Source organism: Rhinolophus hipposideros (genome assembly GCF_964194185.1).
Source record: "Rhinolophus hipposideros genome assembly, chromosome: 10".
Taxonomy (NCBI): Eukaryota; Metazoa; Chordata; class Mammalia; order Chiroptera; family Rhinolophidae; genus Rhinolophus; species Rhinolophus hipposideros.
This window is the reverse complement of record NC_138056.1, coordinates 13305260-13324746: the sequence shown is the minus strand read 5'-3', so window position 1 is coordinate 13324746 and position 19487 is coordinate 13305260. Positions and strand designations below refer to the sequence as shown.

General features: G+C 45.2%; 1 protein-coding gene across 2 annotated transcripts in view; it reads right to left on the bottom strand.

The window, feature by feature from the left end:
* Positions 1-10617, bottom strand: part of LRP4 (LDL receptor related protein 4) — a 51750-nt gene extending 41133 nt beyond the window's left edge. For both annotated transcript variants that reach the window (XR_013994350.1, XM_081064924.1), the window contains exon 1: positions 10415-10617. Coding sequence is in view for 1 of the 2 variants with exons in the window: in XM_081064924.1 (XP_080921050.1) it covers positions 10415-10466 (52 nt within the window). In the remaining variant the exon portion in view is untranslated. The remainder of the gene's footprint in view (positions 1-10414) is intronic.
* Between the last annotated feature and the right edge of the window lie 8870 nt (positions 10618-19487).

Genomic DNA, 19487 nt, shown 5'->3' with positions numbered 1-19487 from the left:
GAGGAGGCTTGAGCCCCCCCACCCCACTTCTTTTCAGGGCCCCACCCCCACCCTTGGCTGAATAATAGCAAAAGTCCTGATTTCCCCCTGCAAACTTCAGGGACAAAGCACTCCCTGGGATGGGCATCAAGTTAGTTGCAGGAGGCTGAAGAGTCAAGACTTCCTGCGAGTCAGAGCAAAATCTGAACATTAGCATGTGAAGGTCAGACAGCCACTGGTCAGGCGAAGCCTTGGCTCGGGCCGTTCTACAGTAAACAGATGCAGCATACTCCAAAAAGCCAGCTCTTCTGGACAACTGCTACCCCTCTGGGATCTCCGGAGGTGGAATTCTGCCTTTTCACTCAAGTCCTGGCTGTGGTCATAAAGGACAGCTTTTAACTCTTTTGAACTAAAAGAATGGTGAGTGAAGAAAGAAAAGAAAAATCTGCAGGTGGCAAAATGCAGTGTTCATTTTAAGAAGTGTTAAGTTAGAATACTCAGCTACGCTTCTGGCCTTGAAAGGTATTTGTCAGCCACACTGCAAGCTCCCTTCACCTGCAGGGCCATGGGCCCTTTGACCTGACGCAATTCAACAAGGAAAAGCTCTCTCCCCAAAGTGCTCACTGCCCTGAATCATCAAGTCAGCCAGCTTTCGGGAGACATGTGAATGTGCTCATAGGGTCTTTCTGAAAGGTTAACCAAAACCTCAGCCATCTTACCAATTTCTCATTACTTTCTTTTAAAGAAGAGAAACATCTATCTGGTGGTATACCAGATACAGTATAACATCTGAGAGAGCATAGATTCTGGAGTCAGAGAGACGGAAGTCCAAATCCTGGTTCTACCACTAACTGTAACACTTTGAGCCAGTTAGTTAATGCCTCTGGGCCTCAGTTTCCTCATCCATAAAATGGGAATGATTATAGTTCTACCACAAAGGGTTTTTATATAGGTTAAGTTAAATAACCCATGTAAACTGCCTCGCATAGGGCTGGCACACTGCAAAAGCTTCCTAATAATATAACCATTACTGACTGAGTACTTAGCAGGTGCTCTCCAAGCACTTTCCTAAGTGATTGTCATGTTACGTCATTGAAAACTCTCAACAACTCTGGGAGGCGGCACTATTATTATTATCACCACTTCACAGTTGAGACACAGAGACTCGAAGTCTGTCAACAGATCACACAGAACCGAAGATTGGAGCCAGCACTCACACCCAGGCCGGTTGATCCCAGAGCCTCGGCTCTTAATGACTTTATTACACTGCTCCCCCCACCCCCTCAAATAATGGTGTTGCTATTATGAGAATTTTCCAAAACCTGGATTAAAACAGGGAATTTACAACACTAGAACTTTTGGGTCCCTCTTTATACATTCTCGATTAGCAAATATGCAGTGAGTATGGATCTCAAGCAGCAACCTCTCCTTCTGGTGATGGCTAAGGATAAGTTCCCTTGCCTTCAAGTAAAGTAGCGAAACAGGGACCGTCTGGAGTCCCAGTCCTTTGACAAGTATCTCAGTGTTGTATCGGTCCAGACAGGAACAGGGCTCTGACAACAAATAATTATATTTTACAGCTTACAAGCTACTTTGGCATACATACTTGCATTCTCATTTCATCATTATTATAATAACCCTGAGTAGTTACTGTAGTGCTCACTTAACAGGTAAGGTCACCTGCTTTGGCCAAGGTCATGGGGTGAATTAGAGAGCCAGGATGGCAACCTCATTATGACCCTTAGGCCAGTATTCTTCTCTTCATGTGATCTCAGATTCTGGACTTTCAGTAAGTTTCCCAGCTAACACTGATTCAAAGTAAAGAGAGGCACCGCTCTCCACCATCCCATTGACTTCTTAGCTGAAGGGGGACCAATCCTGTCACTTGGAAGCCCAAGGTGGACCGTGACTACATACAGCTACAGAACAGCTTTTTCAAGTTGAACCAGAGAGGAGATGCTTAAGGAGTGCCCTGTGCACGCCGGAATATGTCAGCTACCCTTGTGTGGATGGATGACAATGGGGAAAGGAGGAATCATTACTCATATATGTGAAGGATGTTTTTCTTTTAACACTAAAGCTCTCCTCTCTCCTCCTGACCACTGATGGCAATGGTGAAGATATAAACCTTATTTAAAGAGGATAAGTTATATGAAATGACCCTAAGCTACATCCTGGCCAACTGAGAAACCAATCCCCTGATTTCAGCTCCTTGGGTAGCCTACTCAGTGCACATCTCTCACTGAAAGGGATGCCCATGAAGCAAGGCAAAACTGACATCACTGACAGGAGTTGGCAGCAAGGAGCCACATGAAAATTAATCTAACCTCATCAAAGAGACACCTGGAAACTGGAGAGCTGGGTGCCTAGAAACAGCCTCCATTTGAGAGGACAGAGCTTGCATAGGAAATATCAGAAGCAATACCAAAAAAGGTAAATGGTTGGCAGCAGGAGGAGGCCAGGAAGTGAACCCGTTCCTGATGCTGCCCCACCAGGACCCACACAGCCCTGGCCAAATCGAAAGCCCCTGCTCTGTATCCCAGAGGCCCTTTGCACCTCTTCCTATGGTAGCATTTAGCACACTATGGGATCACTGTTCACTTACTAGACCATACGCCTCTCAGCAGTTGGAACTGTGTGATCTGTAGTTTTGTATTTGTATTCACAGCGTGCAGTTCAACGCTTGGTATATAGATGATCAATCTAAGTTTGTAAAATGAATGAATGATACATTCCTCTAGAGTCTCGTGAGAGTTGGGGTCAAAGCAAAAAAGAGGCCTAGGATATCAGAAATAAAAGTAGTTATTTCCCACTTAACCTGCACTTACTCAAGAAAATAAGAGTCATCTTTCTAAGGCGGTTTCCTAGTCCTATCCAGTTCACGCCCTTCTCCTAACGAGAGTTCTTTTTACTTGCTATATTATCAGGCTGCAATACCGACATGCTATGACTCTACTTATTTCTGTTCCTAGATCCCTAGAGGCCAGCCTTACCTGGTTGATTTGAAAATCTACCTGGGCCCTCTCTCAAAAGGGCTGTCACCATCAGATACCCTCAGACACATGATTACTGGTCCCAGAGAGTTCAGCCCTTTTGCCACTCTTAAACACAGAAAAGAAGTTCTGAATGGTCAGCCTCCAAAGTTTTGAGGCAGAAGAGCGTAATGTTAAGTGCTCCTCTTCTTAACAAAACTAAGTTCATTCCTGGCTGTCTAGCCCTGGACACATTATTTAATCTCTTTATACCTTAGTTTCTCATCAGGAAAATCGGGATAACAAGAGTTCCTACCTCATATGAATGTTACGAGAATCGAATTAGTTAATTCATAAAAAAAACACTTAGCAGAATGTCTGGCACAGACTAAGCTCTCAATAAACAATAGCTCTTGCTATTACTATTATAGAATATGACTCAGAACTGTCTTATCTAGCCACCCCACAGTAAGACATACTATTTCAGGGCTGGAGGTATCTAAAAACCCTACTGTGTGTCACCTCATGAGTTAAGTTGGTGGTATGAATGACTACGGGAAGAGGTGGAAGAAAGCTCAATGGCAATGGTCCTGCATTGCCTTTCTCTGAAGGCATTCTAGGTACATTGTATCCTTTATCCTTGCCTAATTTATTATCCACCAATCCCTAGGATGCAAGCACAGAAAAGAGCATTCACAACTCAAATTACAGAGCAATTCAGAAATGGACTAGTTTCCTCTTTTGTAAAACGAGGGTAATAATTGTACCTATTTCATAGGGTTGTTGGGAGGTTTAAATGAGATAATATATATGTAGTACATAGTAAGCAGCTGTTGTTGTTGTTAGTACAGGAGTCCCTCCTTATCTGCAGTTTCAGTTACACATCGTCAAGGGTGGTCTGAAAATATTAAGTGGAAAATTCCAGAAATACACATCTCATAAGTTTTATATTGTGTGCCATTTTGAGTAGCGTGATAAAATCTCACACTATGCGCTCCATCTGTCCAGGATGCAAATCATCTCTTTGTCCAGCGTATCCATGCTGTACGTACAATATAATAAGATATTTTGAGAGAGAGACCATATTCACAAAACTTTTATTACAGTATGTTGTTATAATCGCTTTATTTTATTATTGTTGTTAATCTCTTGCCTAATTTATAAATTAAACTTTATCATAGGTATGTCGCTATAGGAGAAAACATAGTATACATAAGGTTCAGTACTATCCACCGTTTCAAGCATCCACTGGAGGGTGTGGAACATATTCCCTGCATCCACTGTGGATAATAATACTGTGTTATTATTAACCCCATCATCTCCAAGTGGATGCGTCCTCTCTCTCAGCCCGGTAATGTAGCTATGATACTAGGCTGTTTCCACACAGGTCCTCAAAAGTCTACTTACCCTGCCCCCAGGAGCTCAGTCAACAGATTTCACAAATCCAACAGGGCTTGAATGGGGCTATGCTCTGCGAAGAGCTGCTGAAAATGTTTTCTTTTCACCCTACATCTCAAAACACAAGTAACACATGGCTCCAGGGAGCAACAAACCACATCTCCCTTTCTGGGAGCCTTTTTAAGTCTCCCTCCATCAAAAAACACCTGAAAAGTAATTCTTTATGCATTGGGATTCCTTGAGAAGATGAGGTTTGAAAACAGAGAGGTCCATCTAAGATAAAATATGGATATTCACAACCTAGATTTTTTGGGATAGCTTGGATATAAAATATTCTGTTCTAAGAGGTAGTATGGGTTAAAGGGTTAACAGCTTAGGCTCTGAGATCAAATCCTGTCTCACTCACTAGCTGTGTGACAGCAAACTTCTCTGAGCCTTGGTTTCTCATCTGTCAGACAGGCACCTAACAGTACCTACCTCCTAAGGACACTGGTGAGGCGTAAATGTGATAATACACGCTACACACTTACAACAGTGCCAGGAATACAGCAAAAGATTACAAAATGTTAACTGCCCCGAAAGTACATTTGTATTTTTTAGATCAGATGTCCTAGTTTGTGATGCAAAACCAGAGGAGATCATTCCCAGAAGGGCAGAAATTCTGATTTGGGGGAGATACACTTTAGAGCCATTCACTCTTACTGCTTTTCTGAACCGTAGTTGAAACTTCCTATTTAAACTACTGGAGGTAAGGGATAGGGAGTGGAAAAAGGAGAAGGGAGCTCTCCTTTCTTATATGCTAGGCTTATGGATATTATAACCTGAAATCTGTAGTTGGTTTCCAGAAGGCTGTATTCAATCCAGCAGAGAAACTGTCACTAACCTTCATCCATGCCCAAAAGGTAGGGGCAGTCGGGATTCCAAAGCTGGGGTCAATGACAATTGGAGCATTTCACCCACCCAGGCCCTGCAAGCCTAGAAGGAAGTGGAACTGCTGAGCTTGGAGAGATCACTGGAGATCCTTACCACCTTGAAGCTTCTTTATTTCACGTGCTAATCAGGTATCTCTCCCACTACTGTACTCCGTACCTGTCTGGCCCGACACCCAGACAGGGGGAGGGTCCCTCTCCCCGAAAAAGGCTCTGCCTGGAGCCACGAGCTTCCTGGCCCCAGAAAACCTCCGGTGATAAATTATGCAGCAGCACCTTTGTGTCGCTGCCTCTCAGCCAGATGGGTTTGCTCCCAGTCTTTTGTTTCCGGCTGTGCTCTCAGCTCTGATCCTCGGCTCTGCACGGAGGTGAGGCGGGGAGCTCCCGTGGGCCACGTCAGGGCTTGCAGCAAGTCCCAGCAAGGCTTTCCCAGCTGGGTCTCAGACAGCGCCCTTCCCTTACTTTAACCTGAGTGAGCAGGGAAGCAAGGCATTAGGGAAGCTTACAGTCAATCCACTCGGCTGTGAGCAAGGATGGGAATGCCTACGTGCAATGAAAGAATGAAGTTTGCTAGGAAGGGTATAAGAGGTGCCCAGGGGCAGCTAGGATGTTTGCTTCTTGCTAAATCAAAAATGCAGAACAGAAAACGAAGTCAAAGACTGCCAGGAAAGCTAGAGAATCAGCTCTTTTTAACAGCTGCTCTTGGTTACGGTCAACTTTCCGCAGCCCCCAAAAACATCGCATCACTGGCACCAACTTAAAAGGAAGAAACAAAGGGACAACAGGGGTCAAACTTTGGGGTGGAGGAGCTGGGGGCGAGTCGGGGGCTTGAGACCCACATCAATTATCTCTGCACACTGACAGGATTCCTGATTGAAGACGGTAGTCATGAAGGAAGGAGGCTCGCAACAGCCCAGCCCCCAAATTGGGGCAATTACTACCTTATGAGCTCAGGGGCCTGACTCCTTTCCCAGGCCAGTGGGAGGGAACGCTTGGAATTCTAAACTGTTCCAGCTACAAGAGACCTCAGCCAGCACCTCTCACCCTGGGTCATAGCAACCTTAGAGTGAGATGCCTGGCTGCATCCCTGACCACAGGACTCGAACAAGGGAGCTCTCAGGAAATCCCCATCCCCCAGGACCTCTCCCAGGAGAACTAAGGCAGAGTGGGCTCCTAGACTCATGGTATAGCTTCATAGGCCTCTTTTCTGGAAGTGCGCACAGGAGTAAACTAGGCTTAGGTTTCACTAGGTTTTCAAGGGGGGAAAGAAGGAGCAAGATCTTTAAAAGAATCCAGCAAAAAAACAGCTGAAATGAATGAATGAATGAATGAATGAATGAACGAAGAGCTGAGCCTCCATTTTAGCACATGACATTGTAGTAGAATGATTTGTTTACCTGGCTCCCGGAGTCCAAAGGCCACAACCATCTCTAATCCACTTATGCAAGCTTGCTAACAAAGAGCTAACATTTATCCAGGCCTATCATAACAGTAGTTGTCAAGCTCGGTCCTGAATGGTTTGAACATACTATTATCTCATTAAATTTTTGCAATATGCTCAAGTGATAACTTATTACTACTTACGCCTCCTCCCCATTGACAGATAAGAAGCCTGAAGTTCAGGGAGATTGTTTTACACAGGGACAAGAAGTGCCAAGATTCAAACTCAGATGTGCCCGGGCTGCTTAATCACTGAGCTCTGCTGGCAGTGATAAGATTAGTGTTTGACAAATGTGCACATGTGGAATGAATGAACAAATGAATGGGTGCAGAGCCCAGTTTAGGGAATGCTCCTGAGTGTACTGGGGAGAAAAAACCCGACCCTGCCAGTTCTAAGCTGAAGAATGGAAAGCACAGGCATTCATCAGAGCTATTTATAGGGCCAAACCAGGCTCTGCCAGCCAACCAGTCAGCACGCAGTCTTCCCTAGGACACTGAGTCCCACCAGGCTGAGTAGGGATGAAGGGCTTCTGATGCTGACGATGAGATGGGAATCCAGACACAGTCTGGGGCCCAGATGCTCCACGCCCAGGTAACTGTGACAAACAAAACGAATGGCTAAGTTGAGTCAAGGAATGTAGAGACTATGGCTAAAACAGGCTAAAAGATCTAGTCAACCAAGGGCATGGAACTCTCATAATTAGGAAATGTGCCCAATCATAAAAAAAAAAAAAAAAAAAAAAAAAAGACAAGACTACTTCTTAAAGTCGTCCCCGAAATTCTGTTCCCATTCAGGAAGTCCCTAGTATCGATCTTTTCTTCAAAACAGAAGCAACATAGCCAATCCTGCCCATTTTCCTTCTTCTTGGGGATGACGATTAGCAGTCAATCAGGAGAAAGAATAAGCAAAGATCTACAAAACACACCCTGTCCTCTGCAACCTGCTGTGTTCTTTGCTGACCCAGAAGATGGACATGCCCAACGTGCTCTGTATCAGACATGGCCAGACTTGGTTCCCTTGCACCTGTCATTCTTAATACCATGTGCCAGTCCCAAAGATGTTATCTGATATTCAACAGGGGACAGAAGAGGAAATCCAAAATCAGTGACAAGCCAAGCATCTTTCACAAATCCAATAATATCAAGGACAAGGTCAACCAAGCACCATGACAACAGCCAGCTGGAAAGGAGGCCAATCTCAGCCCCACTCTTTTGCACTCATCCTCAGAAACAACTCTATCTACCTAATCACCTCTAGGCAGAATTTTCAACTTTTCGCTTCCCTGGAAGAGACCTCTAAGACAAACATAGTTTCTTTCCACTCTTCAAGTAGGGAGGCCTCATCTCCACCTTCAGGTGAAAGATATCCAGGGCCATTACTAGCAATCAAGTTTCCTCTCACAGTCTTTAAGGTTGGAGTGTTATACAGGCTCAGGCCAAACCCATAGGCTCTAGGAAAAGCCGAAAGGCCTGGCAGCAGCCAACTAGCACCTTAAACTTCAGGGTGGTGAATTCAATCCTCGCTGAGGTCAGGGCTACCTAACTGATCTACTATGACACCCAGTCTTCTCCCTGAGTCACTAGAACATGGTGTTAGGGATCCTGATGGTGGTATTTTGGTGGAGCAACTGCTCAGTCTCACTGGGGAAGCATGAATCTGTTCCCTCCAGGCCTCCAGGATGGCTTATGATCCGGCTCCGGGAAGTTTAGATCTTCGTTTCACTGACTGTCCTTACACATGTGCAGAGAAAGCCTCCCGTGCTTAGAAGAAGTTTCCATTAAACTTTTTGTCCTTAAAAAGAACTCAAAAGAATTACCAAGAACCCTCCCATCCTTTTCTCCGAAGCATTAAACATACACAATTCTCTACCCCCATTCTCAATGGTGAGGCAGCATATGCAGTTTTGACAGCTCTGGAGACGTAAAAGCCTCTTGGCCAGTCTCAGCCCGGAACCTTCCAGCTCCCCTTTCCCCAGGGCAGAAGGCGACAACCCCCTTGGCTTTGTTGGTATCCGTTTTAGCCCCCCCCCCCCCCCCCCCCGCCCCCTTTTTTTCAGTGCCTTGCCATTTCCCTTGATCTTTTTCAAAACTTCCTCCAGGGGGCCGAAAGGAAAGTTCCATCCCCTTCTCTTGCAGCCCGAAGGGGGAAACCCCCAAAAAGCATAGCTGTCCCTTTAAGGGGCCCAAGTGGTGGGAAGAGCAGCTACATTCCTACCCCACTAGGGCCGCTGTCCCGACACGCCAAAGAGGCTACAAATAACCCTCTAGAAGAGAGCCCGGGAGGGGGAGAGCACAGTGCGAAGAGGAACATGAGTCGCCAGGCTACGACTCGGAGAGGAAGAGCTGAGAGCGGAGAGAAAGAGCTCAGTCGGCGTTTAGAGAAGGCATGGAAAAAATCATTTAAAATCCACGGGTAGTTTAAATAACAGACACGAGAACTCTGTTTTGGATTTGAGAGGTAAACCAATCTTTAAAACAAGTGCCCAGGCATCTCCACGCCCTGCCAGGCAAGTTCCGAAATCTGCTCTGCGTTAAAGAGAAAACCCCGTGCAAGGCCAGGGTCCACAGACCCGTGGATACCCAACCCCACCCCCCAACCCGGCTGCGAAGAGAATGGGAAGATTCGGGTATCCCCGCCGTTGAGTAGTGCTGGGGGAATACAGTTGGGGTCCAAACACCGAAGTTTTTTGTTTTTTTTTTTTTCATCTTTGGGACAAACTAGAGGCAGCTGCTAAATCACGGGGTTCACCCACAGTCTTAGGAGGCTGCGGAAAAACAGATTCCACCGGAGCCCTAATCACACACAACAGTTCCGTATGGGCACCAAACAACTTATTAATAAGGAGCAGATGAAGCCGTACTCCTCCTGCCCTCCGTCTAGTTTCCCCGAGGGTTATCGCGCGGGCCGGTAGGCTGCCTTCTGAAGTTCGGCGATACCCGCCTCCCGCAGCCCCTCTACCCCGGCCAGGACGGATCTGCAGGAGCCTTCCAGCAGTTTCTTCCTTGTGTCCCTTCTCTGCCCCCTTTTCAACCCTGTTTCCCCCTCCCCCCTCCGGGAAGGATCCAGGGCAGGGAGCTGATTGGTCGCAGCCAGGAGAGGGAACCCAAAAACACCACTAAGGGGAGATGCTGCAAGCAAGCAGTGCCCAAAGACCCTCGGTGGGAGCAGGGTCTGGAGTCCAAGGAACTGTTCCCCCGAAACAGGACTCCCCAGAGCTCAAGTATTCAGACTCCACTGGGGCCCCTCTCCGCGATCCGCCCGAGACCCCCATTCCCTGGAAGGAGGGCTATTTACAATTTATGGTTTAGCAACCGTCCTCCCCCGCCTCCCTTTCTTCGCGCACATTCATTCGCATCAAGGACACAGAGACTCTGTCTTAACCTGAAAGGAAAAGTAGCCCCAGCTCTTCCAAGCAGCGAGGGCAGGCGAGCGAGCACCTCGGATCTTCCCTCAGCCCGGCCCAGACCCGGCCCGGGGAGCTCCTCCACCGCTGCCCCCTCTCGGACTTGAGCTGGAGGAGCTGGTGCTCCCCTCCCCGGCACGCAATCCCAGGGTTACTGCTTGGAGTGAGGGCGAGGGGTCTCAGGCCCCAGCCTGCGCCGTCCCGCTCTCGGGAGGGGAGTCCTGCAGCGGTCCGACCCAGGCGCAAACTTTCCCCGAGGACCGGTTGGCGCGGTCTCGGCGGCGCCGCTTACCGTGTGCGCAGAGCAGGGCGCCAAGCAGCAGCGCGCCCCACCGCCGCCTCATGGTGCCGCGGACGCCGCCGGCACCCGAGCAGACTCCCTGCCGGCCCGGGGTCCCGCCGGCTCCCGCGGGACGTGCGGCGGAGGGTCCCGGAGGGGAAGCGTCCCGGTTCACCGCGGCGGACGCGCCCCGCAAGTCCTGTAGCCGCTGCTGCCTCCAGTGCAGCCGGAGCCGAAGCCGCCCCGCCAGGGGACCGGGAGGGGGTGTCCCGGGCCCGGCTGCCCCGCCCCCCGCGCCGCAGCCCCCGCCACCGCCACCGCGCCTGGTCCCGCCCCCAGCGCCGGCCCGGCCCCTTCCCGCCCTCGGCCCCCGCCTCCGGGTCCCCAGACCCCACCCGCCGGTGCCTCCCGCGCTGGCCCCGCTCCTCTTCAGGCCGCCCCCACATTCCTAGCCCTCGAGAGAGCCCCTCTCCCCCTCCCCGTCACTAGTACTCGAATGTCCCTAACTTGAAAAAATTATTCTAGCAGCAACTCTCACATGCCGGTCACTCTAACTCTATGCAGAGAGGAGCACCCGGGCTGACCCAAGTCTCCTGAGCGTGACCCCGGCCCCCTTACCGGCCCCAAATCCAGACTTTATTGATGTCTCAGAATACGCAAGACTTGCTAATGCATAATCCTCTCGGGCTTTATTGACATCAAACAAGGGACATCAGGGGGCCTGGAGTGCTGTATCTTAACTAGCAGTCTCACTGTCAAAATTCCTTTTCTGAGATTTTTCTTCTTGCTCCACCCCCACCCCACCTCCTACCCCCCACCCCCGCCTGGGCAGCGTTGTTCTAGGGCTAAATAATTCCACGACCTCCCCTTTTCATTTACTCATTTCCTGAGGTGGTTGTCTGGGTCCTGTCGCCCCAGTTCAGACGTCCAGAATTGGCCCAGACAGACTTAGCCCTCCTCAATGTCTTTGTAAATGAGCGTTGTTAGCCTCTTCACTTTCTTTGACTTTCTGATCCTGGCAAAGAACGAAGCGGGTAAGGAAGTAAGTCTTTACTTGCAGTTGCATTCTTCCAAAGACCTTAGTCTCCTCCCAGCTTCCAGCCATATTGAACTTTTGAGTTACTACCTAAGATTATAAACTCCTCTCTTGTCTTAACTTTGTGGCCTATGCCTTTCCCCAGTGCGTGTTAATAGTCTGAGTTAATTTTGTTACCACCTTTCCTTTTCTAGGTTGAATCTTGTCTTGTTACCTTTGTCCAACTTCCTTAGGGTCCTATATGTCTCACTTTTTCCTTGGAGTTGGTACACCATCTTTCCTGGCTTTGGATCTTCCCACATTTTGTTAAGCCACTTTCTCTCATTGGGAAATAGAGTCAGGAAGACCCAAATGCCCCAGGTTAGCTGAGAGAAAAGCAAGTTGGTGTAGTGCAAAGACGATATTGGGAAATTTCTCCAGTGGATTGGTTGACATTTCATCCTTGCTTGTTTTCAATTTTTTAAAGGATTTCACTTCAAATTACCATCTCTGACCAAAGATAACATTAACTTTGCAACAGCATCCAAAAAACGTGGAGTGTTAATTTCTCCTCAGCCAGTATTTCTCTATACTGTTTTGCCTGAAATTTTTACACACATGAAATGTGGTTGAATTAGCATCACCATGGTAACATACTGAGGCATTTTCTGTGTGTGTAGTTCTTCTTGCTGACTGAAGGCGGCAGTCGAGTCAGGTCAACTTTATATGATCCTACTGCTACCCGGGAAAGAAAGATAAGTCCACTTTTACGACTTCTGTCACCTTAGCCTACAATCCAATGAGCAAAAAGTGAAAAGTAGAGGCTGATTCTCAGGATATACACTCCCTGCAATCCCCCCATCACATTTTTGATGCGGCCTTGGTTGGCCTCAAGATTTCAATATATGTTACTGACGAAGATTTGCTTTTCGATCTGTTGAGGAAGACCTTAGGATTCTGGAGACCATGTTTTTTCCACATGAAAACTAAGGACATGTAGTATAATGAATACATCTGTCCCCGCAATAAACACGACAGGCGGTCACCATACTTTCAATGTCAAGGGATTAAAAATTTTTAAACAGTTTCCACTCTGTACGCAAAAGACCAAGTTCCTTTCCAGAAGGCATGATTTGTGTTGTTCTTCTGGGATTGAGGAGAAAGGGGGAGGCTGGCTATCCCCATCTGACTCAGGCTCAAGAGACTGTGTTTTCTGTGTACATCCAAAGTCCTCCACCTCCACGGTTCAGCACAGTTCTCGTGCAGAGCCATCCCTGGCTGCTGTTAGTCACTGGGAATATCAATGGGTAGAAATGAATTTTGTGCATAGTCCCTGCCTGGGTCACCCCCTAGGGTGAGTTAAGTCTTGGCTGTCAGAAACTGCTCTTGTGCCAGGAGTACTAAGCCATATTTATTTTTACCAGGCCTCTCAGACTTTCTTGTTTGGAGTGAGAGATCCTGAAAAGCATGCCAGAATGAGCTGTTTGTCTCCCTTTTATTGTCCTCTGGGACATGCCCCTAGAAAAGTTGTAGGGGACTGCCAATTTCAGAGGGGTCTCAGAAACATTGGTTTCCTCAGAAACACCACCCCTTTCCTTCATCCTTCTAGGACAGACCAGGGAACTGAATTTCCAAGATCAGAATATTGCCCTTAATTAGACCATCACTAATGGCCTTTTAAAAGGAAATGCAGGGAGTGCTGCAGAAACAAGATAGAAATGGGCACAGGTTTGATCCAGTTTGGATTGACAGAATTCTCTTATGACCAAGGCACCATTCAACAACCTGAATGTCTGAACATAATTCTTCTAAAAGAGTGAAAGGTTTGAAGTTTCACACTTTAAAACAGTGTTCCTCAATCAGGAGTGATTTTGCAGACATGGGGCAATAAATGAAGACATTTTTGGGAGTGGGCATTACTGGCAAATAATTAGTAGAGGCCAAGGAGTCTGGTAAACAACCTACAATGAGCAGGACATTCCTTCCACAACAAAAAATTATCCATCTCCAAAGTTTTAATCGTGCTCAGAGAGACCCTGATTTAACAGCTTAAGAACATGACTCTTCAAAGAATTGCTTCATCTTCTCTCAAGAATCCCTTTCTTGTTAAGGCAGTATAAATGGAGGGCAGGAATTTTTAAAGCTACAGAAGGGAAAACAAGAGAAAGCACAGCTGGGGCTGCTGCTTAGCTCAGTTGGTTAGAGCGCAGTGTTCTTAACAACAAGGTTGCTGGTTCGATCCCCACATGGGCCACTGTGAGCTGCGCCCTCCACAACTAGACTGAAACAACTACTTGACTTGGAGCTGATGGGTCCTGGAAAAACACACTAAAGAAAATAAATAAAAGTTTAAACAGAAAACAAAAAAGAAAAGAAAAAGCACAGCTACAGGAGTCCTATACCTACCTGCCTAGGGAAGCCTATTTTTAGGAGTCATTCACTTCGTAAGAATAAGTATTTATTATGGGTGTATTATATGCCAGGCACTGTAGAAGCAGTGGTAAACAGATAGATTGGGTCCCTGGAACTTAGAATCTGATGGGTGTGGAGGCTACAAATATGCAGAGGCATTAAAAGAACAATCTCACAAATGAATGTAAACCTACAAATGATAGGGGCTTTCAAGGAAAAGTACAAGGTTCTATGAAAGGAGAAAATTGATTTAGATTTAGGGTTTCAAGGAAGGCCTGTCAAAGGCACTGACACATTGATTAAGAGTCACCAGACTAACAGTGGATGGGGAAGGTCTTCCAGGCAGAAGGAACAGTATATGCAAAGCCTCTGAGCCAGGAAATAGTCCATAGGATTATGGAAAAGCATCATTAAGTTTTAGCAATGTGTGTGCTTTTTTATCCAAGTTAGGGGCTCCTCCTGAAGCGGAGGGGGGCGAGGAATGAAAGTATAAGGGAATAGTCAGATTTACATTTCTGTGCTTTCTTTAATTGCAAATCCTTCATACCACCATTTCTAGCAACAGCACGTTTCATGTTCCAGCTCAGCAGTAATACTCATGTCAGGACCTGGGATACGATGGCTGATTCAGTTCTCCTGCCTAACTTGGGGCACACCCTGAAAAGTGGGACTTTCTAGCACGTTGTTATCTCCTGAAAGCTTGATATTCACACACTTGGCACCTATAAGTAGAGACTTTGCAGCAAATATCTCAAGTATCTCAAATATCTTTGCTTGCTTATTTCAGCAGCAAAGATAAGTTTGGAATGGTGGATGAAGAAATGTATCAATGAATAAATATTCATTTAATAACAAACATGAATCAAGCATTACATAAATGGTCTGTTTCCACATTTGCCCCTTTATAATTCATTCTCCGCAACCAGAGTGCCTTCTTTAAAAACATAATTCAGATCATGTCATTACTGGGCATAAAACCTTTCAATGGCTTCCTATTACACTTAGAATAATATCCATACTTCTTGGCAGACAAGGTCCTTCATGATCTGGCCTCTGCCTACTTCTTTGACCACGTCTCTCCTTATTCATTCTGCTGTAGTCACAATGGCTTTCTTTCAGCTCTGCAACATGCTGTCATTTCTGTCTTCTGACTTTTACGTGAGCTGTCTCCTCTGTTTAGAATGCTGTTTCTTTATGGCTGGTCTCCGCTTAATGTCACAGCCTCAGAAAAGGCTCGCCTCATCACCCTAAATTTACCTTGTTCTCACTCACTGCCTTTACCTTATTTTATTTAGGAGATTGGATAAGGTTTCATAGAGGTGGTGGCATTTAGCCTAGGTCTTCTAGGATATGTAAGCGTTTGCTAGGCAGCAAATCTGGGAGCAGTACATTCTAGGTGGAGAGAAGAGCTTATGCCAAAGCAAGAGGGTGTGAAAGGTATGTCTGGAAACGGTGAGTAAGAAAGTGTGGCTGCAGTATTAAGTATGTAGGGAAGAGTGAATGGCAAGGTGGCTAGAAAAGTAGGTTGGGAGCAGACTGTGAAGGGATATACTGTATGTCTGCAGGTTCAGGAATTTTGCTTCATCCTAGTAATGGTGAGTCAGCAACACTTTTTAAGTAAGGAAGTATCATGCTCATATTTGAATATTAGGGCAATAATTCTTGTCACAATGTGTTTAGAGATTGGCTTGGGGAAGAAAAAAACAGACACAGAGACTGCAGCTTTTCGTCCTAAGATTCTGAAATTTGGGGCTTTCAGTTCATATCCTAAGTTTATTTAATGATTCCTAGTGTATTCCATTCCATCCTCCTGAATTAATTCTCTTAGTTTGTCTCTATGCTTTTTGTTGAGTTAGTTGCTTTTTTTCTGAGCATTTCTTAAGATCTGGTGATCTGTCACATGCAATATTTAGTTGTAGGAAGGATATGCCAGTGCTTTCTGATTGATTTTTAATGCCCTTCTCAATGATACCTTGCATTTTGCTGGACTTTTTCTTTAATGAATTTGTTTTGTGAATTGGTTCCTCTAAGGCAACCACAAGTCCTATGAATTGGATGGGCTTCGTTCTCTAGACTTTTAATTTACAGGGGGGAAATTCTATTTATGGTATTCAGACATTTATTCTGTCAGGCATTGTGCATGGTCCTAATATTTAAAAGATGAATGAAGACTGTGTCTGCCCTCAAGGAATTCACAATCTAATGGGGATCTCAAATAATTATTTTTAAATGATATAAGTGTTTATCAAAGCGTATAGTCTAGGACAGAGGAAGGCATAGCTAATTTTTCTGGGCAACTAAGAATCAGAAATCTTCCTCCTTTTCAAATGACACGAAAGTGTAATTCTTTTTGCAGCATTCGAAAATATAAAATAACAAGAAGGTACAAGTCTGTAATTGTCTCTGAGCTGTAGTTCAATTTAAGCCATGTCCTCTTAATCACTTTCTCATAATGCATTAGTTATTCTTAACTGTCCAAGAGTTTGTGGATGTTTCTTTTTCTTTGCAAATTCTCCAGTCTGTTGACCATGGCTGTCCAAAATGCCTTGTCTGTAAATAGCATTTTTAATGTAAACATGTTAATCCTACACAGTGGCATCGAATTTAGTTGCTGCTTTGCTCTTAAGGAGGGTAAATCTTTTAAGAAGAGCCTAGTAGCTCAGAATGAATTTCATGACCTGCATTTCTTAGCCTCTTCGCCTTTAGCTCTTTTCTGCTTGATGAGCTGATAAAAGCCTGTCCTAGTTTCTTGAACCTGTTTTGTAGCAATAATTCAGCCAGCCTGAATTTTTTCTTTCCTTATTGTTTCCCTGAGGTTTAAAACTATTTAGTACACTCATGTTTGCTTTTCTGTGGTTTCAATTCCAGGGAAGATTTTCTTCCCTAACAGTCTCCTCATAGGTTCTTGGCAAAGCCAGAGATGTCTATTAATTTTCTAGTTATAATTAGGAATTATAATCTGATAAATTGACATATCAACATACCCTCTCTCTTGTGGGTGTCTCTCCTATTGTTTTCAGTTTGCTGTTTCCATTCCTTATGCTATAATACTTTAACATCTCATGCCCTCTCTGTGTTTTGATCAATTTCATATCACCTGCTTATTTTCAGTATTGTGGAGTTGTTTTTTGATTTACTAGATGCTTCTTTGTTTAGGGAAATTTTTCAGAAATATGATAATTTAAGGACTTGAAAAACTCATCTAAATTGAAGGCTGACTTTTTGTTCTTTCCTTAACATTCAACAGGGTCACAAAAATAAACTTGGCTTTAACAACTCTTATGTATTTCTACTCTCCTTAAGACTGATGTTTTGGCTGTGTCACTGAAAAATATCTTCCACCACTGATGTGTTGCCAAAATCTATTATCATGTAATCTATGGCAGAAGAGAAATCTAAAAGTAGTAGCTCTTTCTTGGGAAAAACAAACACTTTCTGGAAGGTCACCACTTTTGCTTAAAGAATATTTTAAAGATTTTCAAGCCACATATTTGTTATTTGTTTTCAGATTATAATATGTGCCTATTACAGAAAAATTTTGAGAATACAGGGAATTATAAAGAAGAAAAGTGTAAGCAGTCAGTGATTCCACCACCAGTAAAAGGCTACCTGTTATTTCTGTGCAACCCCAAATTTTCTTGCAGGCTTAGTCTAGCAACCACCTACCCTTTTCTGAGTCTTCTTCCTCAATAGACTATTCAGGACAGTAAGAGTGGAAGACTGACTTTAAATTTAAGGATCCTTAGGATTTTTATGGAAGTGATGGAGCTGTAGGAAAAACCTACAAATTGCTCCAGAGATGACATCTTGTTCTTATTTAGCTTTCTTTGAGTCATTAACAGTCGGGCGCCACTGGTGCTGAAACTTGTCATTATTATAACCGCAAATGGGTTAATGCCCAAACAAAGCTATATTCTTGGGGCTGGTTCCCAGCTCCACCACACAGACCTCAGCAGCAGCACCCTCCAAGTCCCAGGACAATGCTCCACAAATAAGAGGATGTCAAATGGTCAGCCTGGACTCAAAAGTCTCTTCTTTTATCTGGGAGCTTCCAGTTGCTGGCAGGGCAGAGCAAAAGGAAAAATAAATAAATAAAAACCAAGTCAACAAATCCTAAAAAAAGAGGCTGTGTGGTTTAGTGGTCAGACCACTAGCCTGGAGGCTGGGATAACTGAGATACAGTTCCAGCTCTCCCACTGATTGGCTGGATGATGCTAGACAGGTCATTTTCCTGATACATTCCTCAGTTTTCCTCCTTGGAAAAGGAGAAGTGCCTTAGAAAGTCTTTATGAGGACAAATGAAATGATCTGCAAATAGTTTCAGGTTGCTTGGAAATAAAATGAAATTGTAATCCTTAATGATTACTATCCTATTACATTATTAATAATGTAGTAATAAGCCACAGGTGTGAAAAGTATGAAACTCCCATACCCTCAAACTGCATTGGTTAGGGAAATAGGGAGTGGGCGAGGGCGGGGAAAGAAGGAAGTTTTTTTAAATCAAATTTGCAGGACTTCACATCAAATAGCAAATTAGTAAATTCATTACCTCAAGATAATATATGCTGTTCCTAATTTGGGTCTGTCCGTTTGTTCTTACCACATCCAAACTCGGAGTGACTCACAGGAGCCTAGAAACGAGACATATACAATTTTAAGGGCAAGGGAGAATTAGGAGTTTTGAAGCTCCTGCTGGAGGAGGCTAAGAATAGACCACTCAAAACACAAAGAAGAGAACCTCCTCTTCCCTTTTCCTCCCAATGTAGGTGGTCCACTGGTTTCCCAGTCATTCCTTTGATAGCATGATTTTTGTTTTCTTTCTTTTCTCAAAACCTCACCTTGGGTTTTTTTTGGGGGGTGGGGGTGGGGGTGGGGACAAGGGGACTAACTAAAAAAGTGAGAACAGAATCGCTGTTTCTAATAGGTTTCAATTGTGACAAGTGCTACAGACCTCTAACCTGTTGTTGGGAGTGGAGGGGAGCAACCAAGAAGGATCTGGACTTCTGGGAACTTGTTCTCCCCTCTTAAAGAAGTGAGCGATTTTGGCATCTGAGGGGAAAAATCCAGTAGGTGTCCTGGTTTGTGTATCCCATCCTCTCAAGAAGTGAAGTGTCTTGGGAGGGAAAAAAGAACGACACCTTGGAAGGGTACCCAATAGTAAGGGATAGGAGTGGAGGGAAGAACTAAAGATAAAGAGGAATTTGAGAGGGACCGTCAATGAACTCTTAGAGGATTTAATCAGCACCTTCAGTGTGCCCAGGCTAGTTAGGGGCAGAAAAGACACATCCCTGGCCTCACGGAGCAGCCAAGATAGACGCACGTGACAGCGATTTGTAGCAACTGAAGAAAATCAATAATAAAGAGAGAAAAATAGGTAACGGAATATTAAGTGTTTATGGGAATTTATGGGGGGGGAGCCATTGTGAGTTAGGATAACAGCTGTATAAAGCAGGAATAGTTATGAAAGTCAGAAATCGAAGGTAGGGAGAGCTAGCTATAATTCTTCGACACTGGGAAATAGGATGGACGCACAAGAACGCTCCACTTTAAATTCCTCTAACACCAACTCCTCTGCAATCGGGGCCCTAAGAAGCCGCGACTGCCGCGTAGCGACCGCTTCCGGAACTAGTGTGGCCAGCGCGGCGTAGCGATACGGAC